Here is a 27,318-nt window from a genome sequence, read left to right on the forward strand (position 1 = left end):
AGGACAATTCATAATTACAGAGAGAATGTCCTAGCTGTGGGTATTATGAGACAAGCCAACTTTCCAGACCAAAAGGCACTCACAGCTAGGGATGAAACGAACTCCGAACTGAACCAGCCAACATGGGCTGGTTCCTTAACAGCAGTTACCTACTGTTCAGCTTGAGCAGCCCAAGGACAAAGTAAACACCAAGCAGAAAACATTCCCTTCTTTTTACACCTGCCACTCACACCACATGTACTGGCCACCCTCATCACTGCTTTGGTCAAGCGCGTGGAAGGCAGTTCAGTTCCAGTTCGGAGCCATCATCTCCCTATGCAAAGCTGCCACATGGATGATCCAGACTTAGTATTTTTCCTGAGAGCCACCTGCCACACATCTTCATGAGGTGACCATGACCATACACTTTCAGACCGCTTCCTAAGCCCCATTCAGGAGAGACACTGACAGTGGCATTTCTTACGGGGCCAAATAGTTTTACTTGGTCGACTCCTGGGTCCCCCTGACCAGACCAGAGGGACTTGAGCGTCTCCACTGCTGGACTTGTATGGGAGCATGAGGGAATGTGCAGGGAGTAAGGCTTCTTCACTCCAAAACCACTGAGCCCACTTCAGTGTGGTGCTGGGCTTAATCAGCCCAATTCTTGTGCACTGATTTTTTTTTCCCCATTTCGTGGGTTTTAAATTTTTCTGTTCATTTCTTAAATGGCAGGTATCCTACCCCACCCTCAATAAAATAAAATAAAAAACATACTATACATTGGGGAAGACAAATAGGGCAACATTTCTACAAGAAAAAATAGGCTTGAAGAGCATGGCACTGTAGTAAATGCTTGCATGACCAGTCTCACTGAGCGTGCTCAGGGGTGAAAGTTTAGCACCAATTTTTTTGCTTTTTTTAATCTTTAGAAATTAAACACAACTTTTAACACAGAACACTTGAACAGTAATGAGTGTAGCCCTATGTATCAATACTGTTGTACAAATTGGAGGTGGGTGGTTTAGTCCAGAGCTGACCACCCTGACCATCAATCCATGGCACCTAAGAGTAACTATCGTCACATTTGTTTGTTAACAAGACATTTATTATTCTCAGCAGCAGGAAATCACGAAACAATCCCTTCATCTTCAAAAGCTTTCTTTCATTAACCTTGCAAGGGAAAAGTGGCAGGATGCAAGAACGCAGCACAACAGTTAAGATAGGGTGGTGCAGCCTGACTCGGGCATCCTGAAGTCAGCCCACTTCCCTTGCACATTACATATCCTCATGAACAGCAGAGGATGGTACCAAGCAAATCTGCTCACCCTCATCCATTTCTTCCAAGAAATGAGACAGCAATACCTAGAATGGCAAGTGTGTCGTTTCTTGGATTATGTCCCTGCTTCCCCTCCCCCATTTCTGGCAGAAGAAAACTCAAAAATTTCTTTTGATTTGGATATTTGCCCATTTTGGAAAGCCACACCATCACCACATAAACTTTAAAAAATAAATTAAATCAAAACAATGGTGTTCACCGGATTGACACCCAATCCACTTCAAGAGTTCTCTAAGCATGTTGTTGAAAACCACTGTATCACCCTCCAGGTCCTTTCTTCCAATTGGCCACCTCTTCCTGTGAATCTTTTCAGCAGTGCCTCTGTGACGTTTCCAAAGCATTTTCCAAGTCCCCAGCTTCTATGAACTCTGCCACCAAATGAGGGAGGAATAGGCAAGAGGGAGGAGAAACCTGCTGACAGCTATTTGGAGTCAGCAACAACGGGGAGGGGAAATATGCCACATGAAAGTCTGAATGACCTAGAATAAAATGAGCTATTTGGAACTTTGCCACGGTGGGGTGAAGATTCCCAGCATGTCAGGCAAGATAAAGATTCATCTTGTTTAATTACACTGCTTTGTTCTAAAGTCCTGGAAAGGACTGAAACAGCAACAGTCTTCCCACTTCTCCAGGCAAACTAGACAAAGGAACTCCTCTACTTAAAGGTCCCTCAGGATGTTTGCCTGAAAAGAAAAACAGCTTGGAGACCCTGGATTCTCTCCTATGACAATGTGTCCTTCTAAAGCCCAACCCAGGTGCTTGTTGGAAAACCTATGCCTTCTGAGAACCTAGATCCAGCTATAGGCACTGCTACCAGTAGAGGAGTGAGGTAGCCAGGTGGTAAGGAAGAGGTCTCTCCTTTCTCACTGCATACAGCGATGATTTCAGGACCTCCCAAGGGCATCCCAGTCCAGTCCTCAGCAGGCTACACCACAGAGCTCTGTTCAATACCAGGAGACTCAATGCAGGAAGAGTGCCAGAAAATCCAGCTGAGAGTGGGATGAGAATTAAAACCTTCGAGGCTAATTGAGCAATGAGATCTGCAACGCCATCCAAAGGGCTTCCGATCTTGATGTGGGTCTCTGTCCAGGAGCCTCAGAGGACTCATGGTGCCCACGTTCAACCCTAACATGGCGTCCACTTATGAAGCATGGAGGTTGTGATCAACTCTTGGTACGCAATAAACTGGAAGTTTAAAAAAGGAATTTAAAACAACCTAAAAATGTTTCTTGTTGGTCTCCGTTGCCCAGACTGCCATGGGAATACACCTACTTGATCTGGGGAGGCTATAGGGGTGTGTGTGGGGTAAGACTTCATGAACCACCAATTCCGGCTTCCACTGTGTGGCCAACACAGAGGCAGCAATCAGCAGTGGCACCTGCATGCCAAGGATCTTCTGAACCCACACAGTAATTCTCACTAGTCATGGAGGAGCCCCAATCCAACGGAACCCCATATTGAGGAAAGGCTGAGATAAGGCTTGGGCCCCTCAAGTTCTGTTTCATTCAGTATAACCCCACCCCCCCTCAGTCAGCTGGAGGCAGACTTGGCAACGGAAGCTAGCATCATAAAATGGTGCAGTAATAGAAGTAACTGGACCAGGAAGAGGAGGCATCTGCTCCAATGATGTCATAGCCATTGGTGGCCACAGGGGGGTGGGACTGGTCATGCAGCCGTGTGTCAGGAGTAATGATTGTAGAGGGGCGGGGCATGAAGAGTGCCATTCTGGAAACAGTGCTGTCGAGAAGCAATATACTCTGCATAACTGATTGTCACCTTCTCACTTCGGTACCTGTATAAGGAAACAGGAAAGGGTATTAGGAACCTCAAACTCTTCATTCTGTAAAGTCACTCAGCAGAGAAAACCAAAAGCTTATTCCACATTTTGAAAGAATAAAAATGGAAGACCAAGAGCAATCTTACTTACAGAAAATGAAAGACAGCACAAGAAAACAATGTTGTTATTACAAATGAACAAGATGAAAAAGCACAATCACAATTCACCCCTGAGAATGTATTTTCTGCACATCCCACCTTTAAACACTACTTATCAGGCTGCTCTTAAGCAATCTGCTACTGGGGTCTGGATGAAGAATGTCAAGGTCAAATTACACGGGTGGCAGACTGGAAGATGGCTATACCAATGCCCAGTGCAAACTGCGTATCTACTGCATAAAATGTGATAAATTTGACAGAAATGCAACCTCAATTTGCAGAAAAGCAACAAACAAGTTATTTATAACTAAAAGGGGCACAGATACCTAATTCTGGGTCAAATTCTGATGAAGCAGGTTAAAGGATCCTGGGGCTATATAGGACGGGTCTCAATTCCCAGATGAATATGCCATATCATATCACAGGGTCATCAGAACAGAATTCATAGCACTTTGGCTTTGCTCTGGAAAGAGCCATGAGTCAGGATGCGAAGCATGGGGTGTTACAAACCTATGGAGCCTACTACAGACCACAGGAGCTGGGTGTGACAATCCTTACCCAGAGCCATCTCTTTCCCACTGTAATCACTCCTCCACTGCAAGGTGATTATTCCTGAATTTTGACAGGGAAATGGCTGTTCAAATAAATTATAATAATAATAATAATAATAATGCTTTGTATTTGAAGTTTTTTTCTTTTTTTTTTTTTTTGGAATCCAAAGCATTTCAAAAACACTGGGTTATCTTCCAAATAGACCTGTGAGGTTAGTATATGATTATTCAGTATTTTACAGATGAGGGGGCCAACAGAGGCCCACAGAAGCCCACAGAAGCTAAACCTCTCAGTGTTTCCGATTTCAGTAGGGATGGCAAGAGAACTGACATCTACTGACCACCTATAATTATTGCCTGGCCCTGGGCTAGAAATTCTTCATACATTACCTTACCACACTCTAAAACAACCCCAAGGCATTATCATTCACTTCTTACATACAAGAAAGTCCCCCTCCCCCCTCAGAGAGGCAGAGTAAGTAACTGGCCCAGGTGTCACACAGTTAAGCAGTGGTGGAGCTGGGATTCAGACTCCAAGTCCGTGTGCATTCTACTACACTGACGCATCCTCCCCCAACGAGAGGGGTGTTTCCTTGTAACTCTCTGTGAAAACTCTCACTATTAACATGCTACCTGTATCCCCTGCCACCTGACTGCATGTGACTTCAACTGACCCTGGACCTCTGCGATGACAGCCTTCATTCCTGACCTCAGTCTGCCCCCTTAAGTCTCCCAAGCAGTGGGTCTGGCGAAGACATCCACCACCTGATCGTGGCCTGAACTCTGCTCCAGCTCTGCCATCAACTCAGCTTCAGAGATGCCCAGGACGCTGGGAAGTCTTTGCCTTTGCTGCCATGCTTCCTCCCAGCTTAAACCTGACCCAGATCTCTTTAGTTGAGGGACATTAGCAGAGAAAATTTTTCCTAGTCCTTTCCATCAAAAGTATCCTCCATCCAACCCGAGCTAAATTAAAATGACAAGGAAAATGAGACAGTGGGTTACCTGGTAAGTTTGATCGTTTTTCTGAATTCACTGGTAATTGGAGCCTTAAAGCCACCTTTCCTGAGCAAGGAGTCTATTGTCTGGATCTGATCCCAGTCTGAGGAGAAGAGAGGCACACTGAGGTCAGTGCTCGATGACACAAGAGTAGGGTATGTTCTCAAATGGCAAGAAAAGAGAAGCAGCCAGGTCTGCTAGGGTCAAGGAGAGCTCTGGACAATGGCCCCACATCCCTAGAGCTCCCGTCTGCCTCAGTGACATCCAAGTAGAATCGGAGACATGAGATGATAACTGGACAAACACCATAATGGCTGTCCCCAGGCCCCCTGCTCTTGTGTCTTTCTTGTTAGATGTGATCCCACTATAATTATCTAGGAGCAAACATGGTCTCAACTTAAGACTGGTCTGCTGGTCTAGTGCTGGTAACCAAGGCTGTTCTGTGAGAGGAGAGAATTCAAATTCTGTAGCCTGTATGTCTTTGTGTGGCCTTCCTTTACTTTGATGATTTCTAGGAGTCCTGTTATCTATTACAGAGAACTGACAGCAGGAAGGATGCCAATCCTTCACGAAGAACAAGAAAGTTGTTCACACATACATCATTGTGTTGTTCCTGCACGTTTTTAACAGATAAAACCAAACACATCAAAACTGAAAACCAAAGAGAAGCCCCTAAATTACACCTGATTTTTAAATTTTGCCAACAAATTTTCAAAAGGCACAAGTAGTCTGATTATCTGTTACCGCCACCTCTCACTGTTGGGAAGTATTTATGGTGTCCCTTTTTGTACAAAAATGTTAGACTTACAGCCTCAAAGAGGCTAAAAGGCTGCCTTTTTATGCCACATCCACACTGCTTTTGAAGTTTAAACACAACTATGATGGAAACCAATAAGGCAATCACTCTCCAAATAATTAGTTCACTGATAAACTGAACTGGATATTTCTCTTTATTCCAGGTTTATACCCAATAAATACTGTGTGTTTTACATGTTATTTTCAAAAACAGACAGGAAAGGAGGAAGGGAAGGTGGGAGGGATGAAGAGAAGAGAGAAAAGAAACTGGGTTACATATCACAGAGCATACAAACAACACTGAAAGGTATTCTTCCAAATATAGAGAAGATTATGTTTTGCCTTTTAACAAGTATAACGCTGTCTAATAATTAATGATAAAAAATTCAAAACCCACTGATATGGGCAACTTCCCTTTACAATGGACTCTATAATACGGTCCAATTGATTGGTGGAATTTTGCTACAATTACCTCTAGTTTTGGGGGCCAAGGAATAAAACTTTTCACTGAGAGGAAGGAAAACAAGAGGGTAAGGGAAGTCTTTACCCCTTTTCTTCCCCAGCTCCTGAATATTTTGGGAGTTTATTTCTCATTTTATAAAGCTTTGATAGAAGACACTAAGAGGAAGAAAGGCACTCATTCTTTGTTGCAGTTGGGCTGACAATAAATGCCACTTTCCTAACTTTAAACGGTGACACTGAATAGTATCCTTCATTGAAATTCCATTTGTAAAACTCACCTTGTTCCTTAGCAACCTCAGGTAAGTATGTGGCTGTACGTTTGACGCCTTTTTCATTGATGAATTCAATTCGAATCCCATGGACCCCTACCTACAGGAGAAATAACCAAATAAAGAGCACTTACTTACTCTAATGGAACTTTAGGCAACCACGTTTAATTGACACTGTCCCCTGACCAGCTCGATCCAAGTCTGAGAAAAGGAGAACCTGCTCCTTTTTCATGACTAACTCTTTGCCTCAGGTATAGAAGCCAAAGTAATTTCAGCTCTCCAGGTATGAGGGTTGTAGAAATAAATTCTCTCAACCACTTATCCAATAATCTGAACTATTCCACCTTTAATCTATTCCATTAAACATACCACAGGGTTTTGATCTAGGCTCATGATTCCACACAACTCTTACTCAAGGGCTTACAAGAGGGATCCTGAATGCTCTTTATCCCCAGTATCACATCCTATTAGACGTGGGAGAAGGCTATGGAATAGGAGTGGACTGGGAAGATACAGGAAAAGAAAGACTTCACATTTCTTCCCACTTCTAAGATCACAGCAGCTTTCCTATCACCTATGTGGCCCCCAGTTGCTTCCAAACTGAGCTTTAACATTCTTGTACCCTCTCTCAATAAAGGAGATACATTACCATGTACTAACCCGAACCCAAATGCAACGAGAGATGCAGAGTTCCAAATGCGGCTGTTCTCACCTCCCAGTCCAGGTAATCACTGGCATCCTCAAAGTTAGTAAGGAGGGAGACAGAGCAGAAAAGTTTAGGCAGCTCCTCTCGGGTCAAGGGGGGAAATCGGCTGTCCTTAAGTGCACTGGAGGGGACAGAAAACATAAGTGAGGCTGCTCTGGAGCCGAGAGCCAACATTATGTGCCCCAAAATTTATGAATCCTGAGCTAAGCAGAGAATATTGATTATCTATCCACACTAATATGCTAAAAATAACTTGATGCTATTAAATGTCTACACTCAAACAGCTGAGTGACTCACCAGATTAAAGCCCCCATACACCCTGATTACCAAAAAGAGAACACTCAAACTTTACCATTTAGAAGAAATAAAGTCAGGCAGTTGTTTCAATTCTAGCCAATTTATCTATAGAGCTTATGTCTGGTGTCATTACCTGGTTAACGTGTATTCCCTGAGTCCTGAATGAAGATTCATGGCTGAGAAGGTCCCAATGCAGCCACGAAGCCGCTTGTCCCGCCCTGTCTTCCATGTCACAAAGAGCGGACTACAAAAGCAAAACAAAAAACATTCTCCAGCCCCAAATCAATCATGAGTAGTAACAAAACCTTTGCTTTTGCCCCATTCATTTCTGTTATTCCCCAAAAGGACTGTTTTGTGAGTTGTGGCTATCTGAAGGACTCTGCCTTTCTGGGACTGTGTAGTCTCTGGATGGAGAGAGAGGGGAGACCACAGTAAGACAGTGTGAAGAAAGGAGCTCTATGCAGCCCTTCCTATGATCCTTGCTGATACTTTTAATTCACTTTGACATGTCTGTGCTACTTTCCTTTCCCTCTGGCCAGCACTCAACTTCTAATTTTCCAAGTCTTTCTCCTTTTCTTTACTCCATTTTTAGGAGTGTCCATGTTCCCCAGTTACTTGACACTGGGCCTGCATACCTTGCCCCCATTCCCTGTAACCCCCTCATTACTCCCCTAATTATCTCTGCCCCTTGTCCTGCTCTTACATGTTCGGGGGAAAAAAAACAATGTCTCTGCAAGAAAGCCTGTTTTTAGAAGCTATCACTTTCTATTTCTTGGCCAAAGTCATGCGTTGTCACTGTCAAGCTACATCAGACTAGAGGTAACAGAATTTTTTATAAACAGGTTACAGAGCTGTCTCTTCATCCTGGTATTTCCTCTGTACTCCTATGCCTTTACTTCTCAGACTGAGCAAAATACTTCAAAAAAATCAACTTAAATTTTTAAAGCTATCTACTTTGGTCACTGTTACTAAGCACATCTGCTGCCTATCTTTTCCTTCCAGTACACACCTGAACAGCACGAAAGTTTTTGTCCCCAAACCCACTCAAAACCCCTCAAGAATTTCACTGTTTGCATGATGGAAATATAAACCCCTGAATACAAGAGCCCATTCCCTACAACAATGCAGCCACACCTACTCTTCCAAGTCCACATCCCTCTCTTGTGTAGGATACACCTGATCCCATTAAGGATCAAGGCTTAGAATCTCCTCCTGTTCCAGTCAAGAATTTTCTGACCATGGTATCCCATGGAAATATGTCCCTAAAAAGTTACATTTCTCTACATATTCTTTCCTCTGACACTATCGCACAGGAGTAACTTTCCCTCTACTTCTGTCCAGTGTGCCATAACACATTATTTAGCTTTGTGTGTGTGATTTGCCAACTTGGTAAGCCTCCCAAAAGTGAGGACTTTTTCTTCATACCCTCTCCATTCCCTGACCAGTGGGGCTATGCTTGCTCCAATATGGCATTAACAGCTGAATGAATGGGTGATCTTAGGTCAATGAATGCTCCAAAAGCATCTCTTCAGTGTTCTTTTAAAGCCAGTTCAGGGGCACCTGGCTGGATGGGTCAGAGGAACAGACTCTTGATCTCAGGGTTGTGAGCTCCAGCCCCAAGTTACATATGGAGATTACTTAAAAATAAAATCTTAAGGGGCGCCTGGGTGGCTCAGTGGGTTAAAGCCTCTGCCTTCAGCTCGGGTCATGATCCTGGGGTCCTGGGATCGAGTCCCATGTTGGGCTCTCTGCTCAGCAGGGAGCCTGCTTCCCTCCTCTCTCTCTGCCTGCTTGTGCTCTCTGTCTGTCAAATAAATAAATAAATAAATAATCTTTAAAAAAAAAAAAACTTAAAAAAATTTCTATCATATATACAGACACACACACACATCTATCTATCTCAACAAAAGCCAAAGTATGGAGAGAACCCAAATGTTCCCTAACAAATGGATAAAGACGTGAATTATATTATATGCAATGGAATATTACTCAGTCATCAAAAAGAACGAAATCTTGCCATTTGTAATGACGTGGCTGGAGCTAGAGTGTATTATGCTAAGTGAAATAAGTCAGTCAGAGAAAGACAAATACCATTATGATTTCACTCATATGTGGAATTTAAGAAAGAAAACATGAGCATATGGGGAAGGGAGGAAAAAAAGGAGAGAAACAAGCTGTAAGAGACTCAATGGTACAGAACAAACTAAAGGTTGATGGATGGAGGTGGATGGGAGAATGTGTCTCATAAGTTAAAAAAAATTTTTTTTTAAATGGTATTAAAATTTTTTTTTTTTAAACTTATTAGAGAGAGAGAGAGAGAGTGTGTGCACAAGCAGCGGGGAGCGGCAGAGGGAGAGGGAGAAGCAGGCTCCCCACTGAGCAGGAAGCCTGACATGGAGCTTGATCCCAGAAACATGGATCATGACCTGAGCAGAAGGTAGACACTTAACCAACTGAGCCAACCAAGGTGTCCCTATGGGTGATGGGTATTAAGGAGGGTAATCTGGGTGGCTCAGGTGGCTAAGTATCGGACTGTTGGTTTTGGCTCAGGTCATGATCTCAGGGTTGTGAGACTGAGCCCTATGTCAGACTCTGCTTGGGGAGTCTGTTTGAGATTCTCTCTCCCTCTCCGTGTGCACCTCCCCCTGCTCACATGCTCGCTCTCTCTATAAAAAATAAATAAATCTTGGGGCACCTGGGTGGCTCAGTGGGTTAAGCTGCTGCCTTCGGCTCAGGTCATCTCAGGGTCCTGGGATCGAGTCCCGCATCGGGCTCTCTGCTCAGCGGGGAGCTTGCTTCTCTCTCTCTCTCTCTCTCTCTCTCTCTGCCTACTTGTGAGCTCTCTCTGTCAAATAAAAAAAAAAAATCTAAAAAAAAAAAAAAAACTTAAAAAAAAAAAAAAAGGGCACTTGTTATGATGAGCACTGGGGTTGTATGTAAATGATCAAACATTGAATTCTACTCCAGAAAACAATATTGCACTGTAAGTTAACTCTCTAAAATTTAAATTAAAAAAAAGAAAAGGAAGGAAAGAAGGCCAGGTGGCTCAGAGTTACTTCCAATTCTGTGGAAGAAGAAAACACATGCATGCATTACTTCACTTTATACATACTTCGTTTAAATCACTGATACCAGTTCGGGACAAAAATGACGGAGTCTTGAGGTAAAAACAGTAAAGCAGATTCTGACATTCTTGGTGGGGTGTGAGTAGCCATGTGGGATCACCCTGGGATTACTGATGAACAAAGTGAGGGGACTCTTATTAAGAGCATCATAGCTCCCACTAAATGCGCTCCTATTCTCTAGCCTGGCCCTCAGACACTTCCAATTCACTTGGACTTCAACACCTGGGTCCACAATGATGTTATGTATGGTATCTTCACTCAAGAGGTTGAATCACCTACCCACTGCAATATAAACCAACAAACTAAAAGAAGAACCAAGAAGAAAATCCCAATTTCTACAACCTTACCTTAAAAACAAACCTAGACCTCTGCCAAGTGTAACCTAGACCTCTTCTGTTACTGAATCCAGGTATTGTTCTAGATATTGTCTAGACATTTCTCATTATCCTACTCCCATTATCCTCTGCCTGCATGATACTAAAGCTTTTTATAAGTGTCAGACTCTCTCAAGAGAACAACCCAAGAAAGACAGCATCATGGCTTTCTTAATGTCCCCTGCACCTGACTGATTTACTCACTAGGGGTCATTGGTGAATCTAGGAAGTCGTGGCTGTGGGAAGCCATAGAGGTGACAGTAGAGGACGTCAAAGCAGTAGCAGCACATCTCTGCAGTCACCACCAGATTCTTGGTGGTGTTGGCAGTTCCATTGGGCCGGGGAAGAGGGCTCAGCGCTCCCGATGCGGGATTCATTCGTGTAATGGGAGAATTTCCAGGTCCCAGAGTTAAGTCCGACACATTCTCCCGACCACTGCTGCTATCCACATGCTGGTGGTTTTGAAGAGGTCCTGAACTAGAGCCGGGGACAGTTGTGGACTGGTTCCCGTGACTATGCGTTCCACTTCCAGATAACTTGGGCTTCTTGACCCCACAACAGCCTGCTGCCAACTTGGGCTCAAGTGGAGGAACACAACGTCTTTTTCCCATCCTGATTCAGTGCTCGAGGTCTGGAATGCTGCAGAACCCTGACCAAAAAGAGAACAGTTACGCATTAATTCAAAAGGTTAGTTAAAAGGAGAAAACAAAAATAAAAAAGAAAGCGTCTATGTACAAAGTCACCAAATTCTTTTTCTCATCCAGTCACCAGATCACAAAAGGCTGTGGACGAGCATGACTGGAAGAGATCCTGAGTTGCAGACTAGGGACGTCTACCTTTTCCTAAAGAACTATTTTTCCTTTTCTATAAAGCCTTATGATCATTACAGATGGAAGCAGGCAACGAGCAACCCCTCTTGCCCAGGACTCCCTAGGGTAGAAGGGCGGGCGGGTGGCAGCCATTGTGGAGCTGCACAAGGACATTTCAAAAATTGCAAGATAGCACTAAACCTGTCAGACTTTTCATCACTGCAGTTCTCTACCTTTTAGGGCCTCCAAATTAGACCACCCTATTTTTAAAGAGCCCCAGAGGAATCTTCATGCTTCTCCTCGTTAACCACATCCTTTCAGCATTTTACTCATCACTAACCTAAATCTGTGATTTCAGCCCTAGACCCGAGTGAATATGAAATGCAGTTAGCTGCCTTTCTGAAAAGAGCACACTTTCCAACACAAGGCTCCCACCTTTCTATCCTCACAGCTCTCATTCTCCGATGCCTTGCTCAATTTCTTTGGTTCTCTAAACTCACTCCAATGTCTACACATCTTTCTATCCTTTCAAAACCCCAATTCAAAAAAAGCTACAACCTAGTAGGAACCTTTATTCACACAAATGACCCAAGCTTCACAGGCCTTTTGTGAGGTAGCCTGTCACAGCAAGGCAGATGCATGCAGCTTAACAATGTGTGGTAGCGGATGGGCCAGGAAACCAGAACACCCCATCTGATGATGTAAATGAAAGGAAGGAATTTTTTTTATTAATCATTTTTTAATTTTTTTTTAAGATTTTTTTTTAAATTTATTTGACAGACAGATCACAAGTAGGCAGAGAGGCAAGCAGAGAGAGAGGAGGAGGAGGCAGGCTCCCTGCTGAGCAGAGAGGCCGATGTGAGGCTCGATCCCAGGACCCTGGGATCATGACCTGAGCCGAAGGCAGAGGCTTTAACCACTGAGCCACCCAGGCGCCCAGGAAGGAATTTTTTTTTACTGAATTTTTTTTCTTAAACAGCCTAAGGTAAAAATGGACAGTTATAACACAACCAATATTCTTTCTCTGATTCAACAGAATCAGGAAAATAGATCCTAGTTATTTCAATGTCAATAATACCAAAGTTTGTAAAATTCTGCTGACTTGAGAGAAAAGCACACTTAAATCTCTCTGTGATTTGGACATATAACACATAATTGCCTTTAAAAAAAAAACCACATAATTTGCCTTTTTACGCACTGCTCTGTAATATAGTATTTTGGTTGTAAATTCTACAACTTTTTTTTTTTTAAGATTTTATTCATTTATTTGACAGACAGCGATCACAAGTAGGCTGAGAGACAGGCAGAGAGAGAGGAAGCAGGCTCCCCGCTGAGCAGAGAGCCCCAATGCGGGGCTCGATCCCAGGAGCCTGGGATCATGACCTGAGCTGAAGGCAGAGGCTTTAACCCACTGAGCCACCCAGGCGCCTCAATTCTACAACCTTTTACATCAAGTTAGGTATTTACATGTCCATCTGCAAAGGCATTATCTCTACACAAATAAGTCACTTTAGGCTGAATGAAATAAAAAAAATTCACAAGGTTTTTGTTTTTTTTTAAGATTTTATTTATTTATTTGACAGAGAGAGAAGAAAGAGAGAGGGAGGGAACACACAAGCATGGGGAGAGGGAGGAGCAGGTTGTCCAATGAGCAGGGAGAACGATGTGGGACTTGATCCCAGGACCCTGGGATCATGACCTGAGCTGAAGGCAGACGCTTAAGTGACTTAGCCACTCGGGCGCCCCTATTTTTGTTCTTGATATATGCTGATCCATAACAAAATACTATTTTTGTACTTAGGGCAATTCTTAGTGAGATGAAAATTGCTTGTAGCTGAGGGATAATAATTTGTACACTTCAATGTCTGGCTTGACACAGGTTTCTTTTTGAGAAAGCCTTAGGTACTTAATAACCCCCACCCCCCACACCAATGACAAGTTTGTTTCTGAGTGTGGATGTTGCTGTCTTTCTTGTTTAGACTGTTAAAAGACGGAGAACTGTCATGGGTTAAAAATGCTGCCTCCAGAGACAAATGGTCTGTTCAAATTCTGATTCCTCCGGGATCAAGCTCTCTATGACTCAGTTTCCTCAGTATGGGAATAACAATAGTACTTCCTACTTGCCTCTTGGGGTTTTAGGAGAATTAAATTAGTTTAATATGCATAAAGTGTTTGAAACAGTGCCTGGTACCTAGTAGGTGGCAATATATCTAGCTGCTCTTATCACTTGGGTTCATGTTTTGCTGCCCCATTAGGATGGAAATCCTAGAGGGCCAGGAATCCGTTACATACTTAGCACTTAGATCAGTGCTTGCTCTCAACAGGTACGCTTTAAATATTACACTGAATCCTCGAAACCATGCAGCAAGGCAGACGATGTTACTATCACCTCACAGAGGAGGAACCTTGTGCTTAAGAAGCAAGATAACTTGCCCCAAATCAAACTGCCACTAAGTGGCAGAGTTAGGATTTGGACCACAGTCTGTCAGCCTCCAAGGCCTGGGTCCTTCCACCAAGTCACAGAGAAGATGGGGCCTGCCAATAATATCCATTGGATTCAGTCATTTCCCAAGGGCTTGAATTACACTGAATTATATTCAAGGGTATACTAAAACTAACTTAATAGTTCACAGAATCCTGTCAATAAAAACGGAGCAGGAGGGGCGCTGAGTGGCTCAATTGGAACAGCATGCAACTCTTGATCTCAGAATTGTGAGTTCAAGCCCCACTTTAGGTACTGAGATTACTAAACAAATTAAAAATAAATAAAAAAACAAAATGGCCTAAATAATGACCTATGCCCAAAGCCAACATCTTAAGCCACGACCCTGAAAATATCAGTGCCCCTGCCACTGCCATTAGTCTGAAGTGGATGTCACTGGCCTCTTGACTTTCTACCTTGCAGGGGGTTTAAGACATGCCCCCACTTAATTAATTAATTAATTAATTTTGAAGATTTTATTTATTTGACAGATAGATAGAGAGCGAGCACAAGAAGTAGGCAGAGCGTCAGGTAGAGGGAGAGGGAGAAGCAGACTCCCCACTCTGCAGGCAACCTGATGCGGGACTCGATCCTGGGACTCCAGGATTATGACCTGAGCTGTAGACTGTCCTTTAACTGACTGACCCACTCAAGCGCCCTGAAGACGGTTTTTTTTTTTTTAAAGATTTTATTCATTTATTTGACAGAGATCACGAGAATGCAGAGAGAGAAAGAGGAGGAAGCAGGCTCCCTGCTGAGCAGAGAGCCCAATGTGGGGCTCGATCCCAGAACCCTGAGACCATGACCTGAGCCGAAGGCAGAGGCTTTAACCCACTGAGCCACCCAGGCGCCCCTGAAGACATGTTTTTAAGGAGGCCAATATTTTACTTATCTGTTGGCCTAAGGCAAATAATGAGTGACTTACAGGTGAAGAATATGAAGGAAATGAGAGTGCGGTTAGTAAATACTTATTCAGATTATCAACCCTGTCTCCCAATTTGATCAAAACTTTCTCTTTGAGGGATCCCCTGTATGGCTCAATTGGTTAAGTGTCTGCCTTTGGCTCAGGTCATGAGAGCAGGGTCCTGGGATGGGTCCTGTATGGGGCTCCTTGCTCAGCAGGGAGCCTGCTTCTCACTCTGCCTGCTGCTCCCCTGCTTGTACACTCTTTCTCTCTGACAAATGAAATCTCAAAACAACGACAACAAAAATGTAACTTTCCCTTTAAGGTTCTTTTAAGCCTACTCCAACAAAGTGAGCCATCTCACCACAACAAAGCAGTCCCCAACTCAGCTCCCAGGACTGTCCTCCAATGACCGAAGAGATACTAGTTTCTCCAAAAGCTGGGCTTCTGAGAGTACAGCCTAACAGAACTCAGAACAGCATTTCAATACAACAGACTAACCAGTTAAAAACAAATTACTCCTAATGACGCACTCGACCTTTTCTAAAGCTGCATGTGCATTTGTTCTCACCCTTCCCCCAAACTTCATGTAAACTACCAACAATGGTACTTTGATACAGGAGTTCCTGAATGGATACTATGAAGTCGGTTCGCCTGAAATAATTGGAATGGGATATAAAAACTTTTCTTTCCTCTGTTGCTCTGGGCTGGGTGGCTTACCATGCCACCTCAATCCCAGACAGCACTGAACACATCAACCACCTTTTTAAACACATATATCACTGAGACCCTTTTAAGCCTTTAGCTGGTTTATTCTTTCAAAGCTAAACTCAAGGGCCATTTCTTTTTTTTTTTAAGATATTTTTTATTTGACAGAGAGAGCGCACAAGAAGGGGGAACGGCAGAAGAGGGAGAGGGAGAAGTGGGCTCCCCGCTCAGAAAGGAGCCCAACGCAGGGTTCAATCCCAGGACCTGCAATCATGACCTGAGCCCAAGGCAGGTGCTTAACCAACTGAGCCACCCAGGTGCCTCAAGGGCCATTGTTTTAAAAAAAGATTTTATTTATTTGAGAGTGTGTGCACACACATACAAGGGGAGGTGTGGAGGGAGAGGGACAAACAGACACCATGCAAAGCATGGAGCCTGATATGGGGCTCCATCTAGGACCCTGAGATCATGACCTGAGCCAAAATCAAGAGTCAGACACTTAATGCACTGAGCCACCCAGGTGCTTCTTGAGGGCCACTTTAAAAAAGCCAGCAATGGGGTGCCTGGGTGGCTCAGTGGGTTAAACTTCTGCCTTTGGCTTGGGTCATGATCTCAGGGTCCTGGGATCGAGCCCCGCATCAGGCTCTCTGCTCAGCAGGAAGCCTGCTTTCCCCTCTCCCTCTGCCTGCCTCTCTGCCTACTTGCGATCTCTCTGTCAAATAAATAAATAAAATAAAAAATCTTTAAAAAATAATAAAAAATAAAAAAGCCAGCAGCATTGATTTCATTTTCCTACTGCCTATCTACTTTAGACCAAGCAATGAGAATGAACAAGTTAAAACTAGATTTCCACCAGATGGAAACAACACCCATACTTCCACAAAAGCTGAAGAAGTAACAGGAATCACAGTTTACCTCTTCCTTCAGGACCTCCTAACCTGTGTCAAGTATAGGGAAGCATGTTTACTGTTGAAAAAGGCACCACACCCTTTATCTGATATGCAACAGTCAAGGCGTCTTGACCTTCATTAGGGTCCACAACAGAAGATGGTAACTCTTCTTCCCTCTGTGAGGGAACCTGAGCAGTGCTCTGTTGCTTCACACTGGGTGGCTTACTTACCATGCCACCTCAATTCCAGACAGTGCTGAACTCATTACCTTTAGTCTCAGAGGCCGGGTGGTCTTTTTGTGTTTTCTTTTTCAACAGTGCCCTGCATATAGTATACATGCCAACAATCTTTTTAATTTTTTTAAAGATTTTATTTATTTATTTATTTGACAGAGAGAGAGAGATCACAAGTAGGCATAGAGAGAGGCAGAGAGAGAGACAGGGAAGCAGGTTCCCTGCTGAGCAGAGAGCCCAATGTGGCTGGTTCCCAGGACCTGGGATCATGATCTAAGCTGAAGACAGAGGCTTGAACCCACTGAGCCACCCAGGTGCCCTCCATGCCAACAATCTTATCTACAGATCTCCGAGTTATTTCATTGGTTTGTCTTTTTTATAAAAAGAATGCTTACGGCACAAGCTAATCTTTAGACCTTTGAATCTACTGTGAGGTGCCGACTGTGAGGTGTGTTAGAAGCTGAAGGAAACTGAATTACTAGTATGTATTCTTATTGACGTCAACTCTATTCAGACCAAACCAAGGAAGGGTTTAATTCATAGCTAAATGAATACCCAATGTGGCCGATTCATTCTAAAAATTAGATCAGATATCCCTTAAATTAATGTCTTGGTTTGATTTATGCTTACAGCTGCTTTCTTTGCTAAAACACACTAGTCACTGGTCAGTCCTGGACTTAGCCCTGGGTGGTATTTCACTTTAGATTTGCTCAAGGCCTTCCTTTGACAGGCCATACCCAGCTTCTAAAACTGTATTTGAGAATTTTTTTTTTTTTTTGAATGATGGGATGCTTTAAGAGCTACGCACTGGAATATTATTTGTCTGGGAAATAATTTATTATTTCAGGAGTTAGGACAAATGGTATCTCATAAACTGCTAATGTTTATAAAGAAGGTATAGAGACCAGTATTGAGGGGAAGATGTGAAGATACCCCGATGGATCTGGCTAGCTGGGCAGGATGGCCTTCCTCCCTTGCTTCGGGTCTCTCTCATGCTTCTCAAGTTCACTGACATCTTCACAGAGCAGCTCCCATCATCAGAGGACAGAGCCTAGGCTCTGGGATTATAGTCTAGGCTCAAATTCTAACTCTGACTTGTCACGTACTGGCTACACAAACTCAGATGGGTTGTCATATCTCTATGGACTTAGGCTCCTGATACCACAGAGGATGATCTGTGACCATTCAATGAATAAGCCATGAAAAGCATCTAGCATTCCTCAACACATAACTATTATTTATCACAGTGTCTAGTATTATTAACACTACCACTATGGTAGAGTATACTACAAAGAACAATAGCTTAAAATTCTTAAAATTTCTAGAGAAATAAATGCCCTCATAACAAAATCCTATTAACAACTACCTTGTAGTTAAATAAATAAAATCTTTAAGAACTACATTGTAGTCTAAAAGATCATATCACTAACATGAAATTATTACTCTAATGACCTTGATGCTTTTCCTCTTTGCAGAGCAATGGCTTCTAATAAATCATCCACTGATCTGTCCACTGTGAGATGCCAGAAAATACAGAGAATGAATACTGGGCTGTCTGAGTTGCCCACACTTCTAATCTACCAGAGTCCTCTCTTAAGCTTACATACACACACTAAAAAAAGATGAAACTTGCTAAATAGTCTATTTATTGTAGAAGTCTTGACATAGGAGTACTAATGGAACCTCTGTGTCAAAGTAGTTAGATCTCAAACAATAACCAGATTAAAATGTCTAGAAAAGCCTGGAGATGAAAAAACAAAATCTAGATTCACCATTTGAAGATAAGCTTAAAACAACTTACTTGGAAGCATGACCTTCTAACAAATAGATCTGGGAGGTAGGAAAGAGGCAAAGAAAAAAAGGAGTCTCTGGTTTTTCTTGTTATTACCTAGTGTCCAGATGTCTGTTCAAATCAAGCTTTATACAGAAGGGAATGGGTTGTTGTTTCCTCTGTGATAAAGAGTTGAACCGAAATTCAACTTATTATATTGTATGAGTAGGAAAACGGCACCTGAACTGTCATTCTGGCCTAGTTATGTAACTATTTCAAGAAATAGTCAGATGAAAAACCCACATTCTGGTAATCATTTCAAACTATCACTTTTGTATTTTTGAAACCTCAAAATACACACATACACATATCCAAATACTTGCTGTTTGAAAAATTTCCCCGCAAAATACACTTGATCTTAGGATGAGAGTGATCCTGCAAAATAGAGATCTACCTATATAACTGCTTTTAAAACTTACACAGATTTACAAAAATGCACAGAACTATATATTCTTATTTCAACTTAGCTTAAAGAAAAACACAGGAGTCAGAAGTTTTGTTTTTAGATTCCTTTCCCTTTACTGTGTGATCTATGGCAAAGTGCCAGATATTTTTGGGCCTTGGTTCTTTCATTTGTAAAATGAAAATATTTGTCCCGTCTCCCTCACAGAGGGACTGTAAGGCTCCAGTAAGATGTGAAGCAGTGTGAAAAACTATCTTACAAGTGTTAGCATACCACATTTAATAAACTCAAGGGGATGCAGCTGTAATAAAAAATTTTCTGGAAAATAGTATCACCATAGCAGATTTAGGGCAAAATGTTCCAAAAATCTCTGAAGATTATAACCATATGGAAGAGACCCAACAATTGACCTTGATTAGGAACTGCATTAACCTCAGAGTTTTGATCTTTGGTTGTCTTAAAAATTAGTAACTTGGGAAGGGAGGGAGCCAGACTTTATGTACTTTTAAAAACGTAAAGAGTAAGCATAATACTACATCACTATCTAGGTCACTCTACTGCGATTATGGAAAATAAACTTGTCTTTTTTTTTTTTTTTTTTAAGATTTTATTTATTTATTTGACAGGCAGAGATCACAAGTAGGCAGAGAGGCAGGCAGAGAGAGAGGGGGAAGCAGGCTCCCCGCTGAGCAGAGAGCCGGATGCGGGGCTCGATCCCAGGACCCTGAGATCATGACCCGAGCCGAAAGCAGAGGCTTAACCCACTGAGCCACCCAGGCGCCCGAAAATAAACTTGTCTTTACGAATTTACTTTAAGAGAGCAAGCAGAACGAAATTCATTAGTATTAAGACCTTCTCAAGGAAGCAGAAAAATACAAGTGAGAAAGTAAACCTACATCCTAATGTCCTAGCACAGGACTAAAACCGACAATAGCAACAAATTCTAAACATTCTAAATATGTCCAAGGTAATACTCACTGAAAGCAGATAGTTTGTATTGCCAGGGGAACAGCTATAACAGAGGAGAGGAGTTATTTTGTCTCTGAAATGAACTTTCTTCCTTCCGATTCCATTCCTTCTTCCTATACCTAAGACAGAAATGGAGATGCAGTGAATGAACAAAATCAAGGCAGTCCAGAAGTAAGATACGTTTTTGAAAAATTACAACTCCATTGAGCAATTTCTAGGGAAAAAAAAAGAAAAAGAAAACAACAGCTAGGAACAAGGTCTCCCTACTTCAAAACATTTCCAAATCTAAATATAAGGTAGCAATGGCAGTCCCATGCACTGAATCACCTCATCCTTAGCATCATCACCAAGAAGGGAGGACACAGAGGATCAAAGGTTTTATTGAACCTGAACATGAGACACACATTAAAACTTCTCCACCACTAATTTAGATCAAAACTTGCTCTCAGGCCAAGATATACCATTTCATGGCTCTCCACTGGTTTCAGAATACAAGCACATTCCCAAATCCTCTGCAAAGATGGTGTTGAAGAATTACTGGACAGCATGCTAGGGTCCTGAGGACAGGCCATCTTGTCACCCCAGGTGGACATGATAATTGTTGGTAAGAGTCATCCATCCTTACTACTAGTTTTGCATAAATCTCCTCATAATCTCTTCAACAACTCTCCCCACCCCGCAGTAGTAGAGAATTAAGCTATTCCCAAAGATGTAAACAGGAGACTCCAAGCCCCACCCACACTATCCAAGGAGAGGGCACTGAAAGAGGATAGGCCCAGAGGGATGAGGGTAAGGGAGTGTGGCAAAGTGAGGAGTTCAGATCAGGACAGCGAAGGGAGGAGGGCAAGGAATGAAGGGCAAAACCCACAGCCCGGAAAGGAGAGAGAGGCATAAAACCCAAAGAGTTTAAGGTGGAGAGGTAATGGAAATGGGGCTATGGGTGGATAAGGAAGCAGAGAGTGAGGGTGGGGCTTGGAAAAAAGAGAAGAGGAAGAGGAGAAAAAGCGTGCGCGTGAAAAGAGAGTTAGGCAAGAAAAGGACGAGAGAGTGGGCAAGGAGAGGCCGAGCAGGGAGGGGCAAAGCACGCAGAGAGAAAGGTGAAAGGTAAGAAAAAAAGGGGTGGGGAAAGAGAGTACGAGGCTCTGGGGGGAGTTGGGAAGACGCCAGAGCGACGGGTAGGGCACCGAGGGCCGAGCCGCGGGGGTGGAATCCAGACGCCGGGCGGGGGAGGGGGCGGCGGGACAGTGGGTGGGGGCCGCCAGGCGGCGCCGGAGACCACCAAACTTTACATAGACCCGAGACTGTTTCCTGGAGGGAGTGCAGAAAGGAGCTGGAGCCTCGCCGGCCTCGCCTCACCTCACCTCGCGGCCCAGGGCAGGGGCGTCCGCCTACCCCTCCCCAGCAATGCCTCCCGACTCCCCTGCCCTCGGCGGGGACACGCGGCCCGCAGGCCCCGCTCGCCTTCTTCCCCCGCCACCCGACAGCCCCTCCCCCACGCTGCCCCGGGACCCCCGCCGCTGACCCCAGACACCCCGTTCCGGGCCCCTCCGCTCGCTCTGGGGTGAGAAGGCCCGGCGGGCACGGCGGCAGCAGCCCGAGGGAGGCCGGGCCCGGCGGGGAAGAAGGAGGAAGAGGGCGCGGCGCAGCCCGAGTTTCCCACCTTTTCTCCTGGCCCAGACGCAGCTGGGGTGGACGGGACCTCTCGCGCTCTGCCTTCTTCTCCTGCTTCATGGAGCCATGCGCCTAGGTGGGGGCTCCCGAGAGAAGCGGGCCCGCGGGCGGGCCGGACGCGCGGCGCGGACGGGGCGGGGCGAAGAAGGCCGGCGGGCGGGCGGAGGAGGAAGCGGCGGGGCGGCGGTGGCGGCAGGGAAGAACTGCTAGAGGTATTCCCCCGGCTGCTGGAGGACTGAGTCTAGCCGGGACCCGAGTCCTCCAGTATCCCAGCAGCAACCGGAGGCAGTGAGGTAATGGAGGAAGAATGTAGGGAGTCCTCCAGTGGACCACACGCCCTCTAGCGAGCCGCGAAAACCATAGAGATCCCGGAGCCGCCAGAGCACCGCCCCGCTACTGTCACGTGGCCAGAGTCCGCGCACTTTATTGGCTGGCGCCGACTCTACGGGGTTGAATTTAGAGGGCTGCTTTCCATTCGTGGGGCCGAGTCCCAGGCAGTTGGAATAAAAGGGTAGTCGCCGAGGATCCGGAGGCGCCGGCTTGCCCGCCTCATATCTGAGCGCCACGTTCCGCCCGCTTAGCCACCCGCACGGTCGGCCGGCGTAGTGCACGCCGGACCGCCCGGCCTCTGCGAACGGACGTGCAGCGCGCCGGGAGATTTCGTGCGGGCCCGGGCGGGCAGCGTTGTAGGCGCCGGTGCCATGCTGGGGTTTCCGGCCCTGCGGCCTGGCCCTCACCCGCCTTAGCACCCGTCACCCAGGTGCCCACGGCCCTTCCCCCGCAAGCGCCCACGCGTCATGTTGCCTCAAGCGACCCGGCCGCAGCCTTCAAAAGCAGCCAGGAACTGGGCAGCTCAGAGCCGCGTAAATCAAACTGACCGACTGGCGACGGCCATGCCTGAGGGAGGTGTTCCAGGCCCCTTGCCAGACTCTTCACGGACCTAGAAGGGCAAACAGCACCCAGCCTTTGGTATCGGGAGTCCATCTTTCTGTCTTGAACCCCTGAATTCCCAAGCAGGAGAGGACTTAGATGCAATTACCCACAGGACAGGTTTTCAGTAGACCCAGTAACATTGCTCAGCATTAACAGGGCAAGGGTCTCAAAAAGACCAATAAAAACATTAAAAAAAAAATTAGGAGTAATAACTTCAATTTCCAATACTTGCTATTTGATTTGAGGACTTGGCATTTTTGTTAATTATAGATGGAGTTGCACTAAGTCTTGTTTCCGCACTGCTCCCACACCCTCACCATTCCAAACACAAACTGTACAGGCCCTGCAGCAAAGGCATGCCCTCTTTTAAAGCATTACCAATCTTGTTAACAAAGACTCAAGCCCACAGATAGACTGTTTTGTGTTTTGCTATTCTGTTTATGCACAAAGGAGTCCTTAACATGTTTGTCCTCAAGGACCAAAGAAAAGTATCTAGTAAAAAATGCAAATCGTATCTGACAGTGAAGCTTTCCAGCAAAAACCTTCTGCTCTAGAATGCATAATATACTCAAGCATAATCAGATCTACTACTACAGACTTCTAGCATAATTACCTGTAGGCAACAAAAACAGGAAACTGAGTATCCGATTGGTGTCTCTTGGACCCAAGCTCCCAAAGAGAACCTGGTGAAGGACAAGAGAAAGGAACAGACAGCTATGCTTTGGAGAACAGGAGGCGACTTTCAAAAAAAAAAAGCAATTTCTATAGCGGTCTTCACAATTCCTGTCACAGTCTTGACACACTTATCTGCTGGTGAGGCCACGTTTGCCTGTTTCTAACCTCTGTCTGCCTGAAAAACTGCAAATTAGATATCATATGGCCTGCAGCCAGAAATACAGGAGGCAGCAAGCCAGAGGTCAGTTTTTGTTGTTGTTGTTGTTGCTGTTTTTAAATAAGAAGACAAAATCTTGACTTAAAGTAATCCGAATAAATTTCACATAGTGAAGTTTTTTCCAGCTGGAAGTCTTAAAATACGGCATCTGGAAAGGGCCTAAGTCTATTGCTCCCAGGGCTCTAGTATAGCATCATTAAACAGCCCACAGATAAGGGAGTTATTGCTCCCTGGTTATCAAGCTGTCAGGAAGTAAATGATGGAACTAAGTTAGACTTGAAACACTCCCAAATTAAAACAAAAACAAACCTTGCACTGAGCTGTCAGAAGAGGCAGTTTACTGAGAAGTAGGATCCAGATGCTGTGGCCCTTGTTAACTGATGCCAAAAGGCAAAGAGTCTGGACTTTTAAAAAGTCACTTTGAGGTCACCTCCCATCCGTAAGCAACAGTTTGAACTAATGCAAAAGTATGCAGAATGAAATTATGAACAGGAAGAAGAAACAGAGGGCAATATATGCCAGAAATACAGAAGAGGCTGTGTCTTACTTATTTTCTCATTTCCTACACAAAATAGAGAAACCTGGTACATAGGAGTCATGCACTCATTATTTGTGACCCGAATAAGTAGAGAAGAAAGCCAGCAAGTAATAAGAATGTAATATTGTTGGGGAAGGGAACTGTAGCTCAAGCCCTCTGCATGATCCTGAAATGTCATCTCAGTCTGCTATGATCTAACTGCACTAATCTTATCAAAATAGCCCCAATCATCTGCTTCCAGATGCACAGCTTCCCATCATTTCTTGCCTTGAATGGTTAAGAATATATGGTAATGTAAGAGAATAGATCTTAATTGTTCCCACCACAAAAAAGAAATAATAATTGTGTGACATGATAGAGTTATTAGCTAAGTCTGTAGTGATAATCATATTGCATTATATAAGTGTATCAAGTCAACAGATTGTACATGTTAAACTTACACAGTATTATATGTTAATTATATCTCAATTTATTATTTTTTATTTTTTATTGTGTTATGTTTTTGATGTAGTGTTCCAAGATTCATTGTTTACGTATAACACCCAGTGCAATCCATGCTTTCCTTAATACCCACCAGCAGGCTCACCCATCCCCCCACTGACCTCCCCTCTAAAACCCTCAGTTTGTTTCTCAGAGTCCACAGTCTCTCATGCTTCTTCTCCTCCTCTGATTTCCACCCCCTTCACTTTACCTTTCCTTCTCCTAATGTCCTCCATGTTATTCCTTATGTTCTACAAATAACTGAAACTGTATGATAATTGACTTACTCTGCTTGACTTATGTCACTCGGCATAATCTCCTCCAGTCCTGTCCATGTTGATACAAAAGTTGGGTATTCATCCTTTCTGATGGCTGAGTAATATTCCATTGTATATATGAACCATGTCTTCTTTATCCACTCATCTGTTGAAGGGCATCTTGGCTCTTTCCACAGTTTGGTGATTGTGGCCATTGCTGCTATTAACACTGGGCTACAGCTGGCCCTTCTTTTCACTACATCTGTATCTTTGGGGTAAATACCCAGTAGTGTAATTGCCGGGTCATAGGGTAGCTCAATTTTGAATCTCCACGCTGTTTTCCAAAGTGGCTGTATCTAAAAAATTATATATGGTAATGATGAAGAGAGTGCACTTTGGAATCAGGTTGTGTTCTAATTCCAGCACTGACACTGAATACTTGTGAACCTAGAGCAAGTTAAAGCATAACGACTCAGGGTGATTATTTAATTTAAATAAGTTTACAAATATGAAGCTATTATAGGATTAGCATGTCAAAGGTGCTCAATAACTGTGAAACTTATTAGTATCAGGATGTTGTGATAAACATGAAATTGACATGTACAACAGACATTCCCATTCTTTTGGATTTGCACCTTGGATGAGTAATGCACAGATGCACTGAAGGCATTTGTCAACCCATAGTAATGAAATAAGTTTTTGCAAGAGATTTCAATGGGTAACACAGATTTTATCTGTCCCACTTTCCACGCTGACATGGGTCCGGTCTTAGGAGGAGATGCAGAGACTGAATCTGTGCTCTGGCCTCCACAAAAAGCAAGCACACAGAGACTGTAATCTGCTTCAGAGATGGTGCCTGCCTCTCGTGTACCCTCCACAGGGTATGTCCAGTTGGGTACTTACAAGGGAGGATAAATTCTAATTTGATTAAAATAAATGTTTACTGGATTGCAGGGGTGACTCAGTGGATTGACCATCTGACTCTTGATTTTATTTATTTTTATTTATTTATTTTTAAGACTTTATTTATTTATTTGACAGACAGAGATATCAAGTAGGCAGAGAGGCAGGCAGAGAGAGAGGAGGGAAGCAGGCTCCCCGCTGAGCAGAGAGCCAGATGCGGGGCTCGATCCCAGGACCCTGAGATCATGACCTGAGTGGAAGGCAGAGGCTTTAATCCACTGAGCCACCCAGGTGCCCTCTGACTCTTGATTTTAGCTCAGGTCTTGATCTCATCAGTCATAGTATTGAGCCCCAGGTCTGTTTTGGGCTCCATCCTCCGTGGGGATTCTGCTTAAAGATTCTCTCCCTCTGCCCCTTCCCCTGCTTGCATGCATGCATGTGCTTTCTCTCAAATAAATAAATAAATAAATAAATATCTGTATATACCAATGTCTACATGGGTTGAGTGTTTCAGAAATATGAAATACGTTTCTGACAGTATGAAATATTTCTGATAGTATTTCTTGACAAACTGATAAGACCCATGGTATTTTTTCTGTGGTAGAGTTAAACCACATTACTCTGAAAAGATGTATTTTAAGATTTTGTATGTCCCTTGGGTACACAATTTAACATCAAGAAGTTTCTAAACTTCTAGCTATTACTGGTAAAATAAATGAAACCAAGTTGAAAAGCTCAACTCACACATCTATTTATTTTATAAAGACTCTTAATATCTAGTCTGTACTGAGAATTTTATATTACTTTTTTACTGAGATATAACATACACATATAGAATGCACAAATCTTTTTTTTTTTTTTTCCTTACGATTTTGTTTTTCTGGGAGAGAGAGACAGATACTGAGAGAGAGCATGAGTAGGGAGGAGAGGAAGAAACAGGCCTCTCGCTGAGCAGGGAGCCCAATGTGGCAGGAGCCCAGGACACTGGATCATGACCTGAGCTGAGGGCAGAAGCTTTTTTTTTCTTTTGTTTTTAAAGATTTTGTTTATTCATTTGAGAGAGAGAGAGACGGAGAGCACACAAGCTGGGGGAGAAGCAGGCAGAGGGAGAAGGAGAAACAGACTCCCCACTGAGCCAAGAGCCTGACCAGGGCTTGATCCCAGGACCTGGATATCGTGACCCGAGCAGAAGGCAGACGCCCAACCATCTGAGCCACCCAGGTGTCTCCCGAAGGCAAACACTTAACCAACTGAGTCACCCAGGTGCCCCTAGAATGTACAAATCCATCCAAATTAAGATGTAGATATTTCAAGCAACTCAGCAGGCTTCCTTGTTTGTGCCTTCACCTGGGTACTAATCCCTGTGCAGAAGATAACCATTATTTTGACTTATATCACCAGAGATAGTTTTGTTTGTTTTTGGATATCATAGAAACAGACTCATATAGTATGTATTCTTTTTGTCTGGGTTCTTTTTCTCAACATTATGTCACAGAAATGCATCTCTCTACTTGGGTGCAGGCATAGTTCATTCCTTTTCTTTGCTACATTGGGTACTATGTCATTCAATACAGATTGAATGAATATGCC

At 43.9% G+C, this 27,318-nt stretch overlaps 1 protein-coding gene across 4 annotated transcripts; it reads right to left on the reverse strand.

Moving 5' to 3' along the window:
• Window positions 1–1,062: 1,062 nt before the first annotated feature.
• On the reverse strand, window positions 1,063–22,065 carry AMMECR1L (AMMECR1 like). Of its 4 annotated transcripts, XM_032843150.1 has the most exons (9): window positions 21,715–22,065; window positions 20,064–20,173; window positions 11,030–11,474; window positions 7,460–7,570; window positions 7,036–7,150; window positions 6,333–6,423; window positions 4,804–4,900; window positions 3,809–3,862; window positions 3,001–3,107 (listed from the first exon to the last, which is right to left on the reverse strand). In XM_032843150.1, the coding sequence occupies exons 3-8, from the start codon at window positions 11,434–11,436 to the stop codon at window positions 3,835–3,837; spliced, it is 849 nt and encodes a 282-aa protein (XP_032699041.1). In that variant the 5' UTR covers window positions 11,437–11,474; window positions 20,064–20,173; window positions 21,715–22,065; the 3' UTR covers window positions 3,001–3,107; window positions 3,809–3,834. The 4 variants fall into 4 exon arrangements, with proteins under 4 accessions (XP_032699040.1, XP_032699039.1, XP_032699042.1 ...); XM_032843149.1 differs by lacking the exon at window positions 3,809–3,862 and having other exon boundaries at window positions 1,063–3,107; window positions 11,030–11,479; window positions 21,715–22,061; XM_032843148.1 differs by lacking the exon at window positions 3,809–3,862 and having other exon boundaries at window positions 1,063–3,107; window positions 21,715–22,060.
• Between the last annotated feature and the right edge of the window lie 5,253 nt (window positions 22,066–27,318).

This window comes from Lontra canadensis, unplaced genomic scaffold, assembly GCF_010015895.1.
Source record: "Lontra canadensis isolate GAN:19392208 unplaced genomic scaffold, GSC_riverotter_1.0 scaffold136, whole genome shotgun sequence".
Lineage (NCBI taxonomy): Eukaryota > Metazoa > Chordata > Mammalia > Carnivora > Mustelidae > Lontra > Lontra canadensis.

Excerpts from the sequence above, each read along its gene's own strand:
- AMMECR1L (XM_032843149.1), bottom strand. The coding sequence starts at position 11,436 with ATGGGAAAAAGACGTTGTGTTCCTCCACTTGAGCCCAAGTTGGCAGCA. Across the intron at positions 6,424-7,035 it reads GTGATTACCTGGACTGGGAG|GTAGGGGTCCATGGGATTCG; the intron begins GTGAGAACAGCC and ends TTTCTCCTGTAG. Across the intron at positions 3,108-4,803 it reads AAAACGATCAAACTTACCAG|GTACCGAAGTGAGAAGGTGA; the intron begins GTAACCCACTGT and ends TTCCTTATACAG.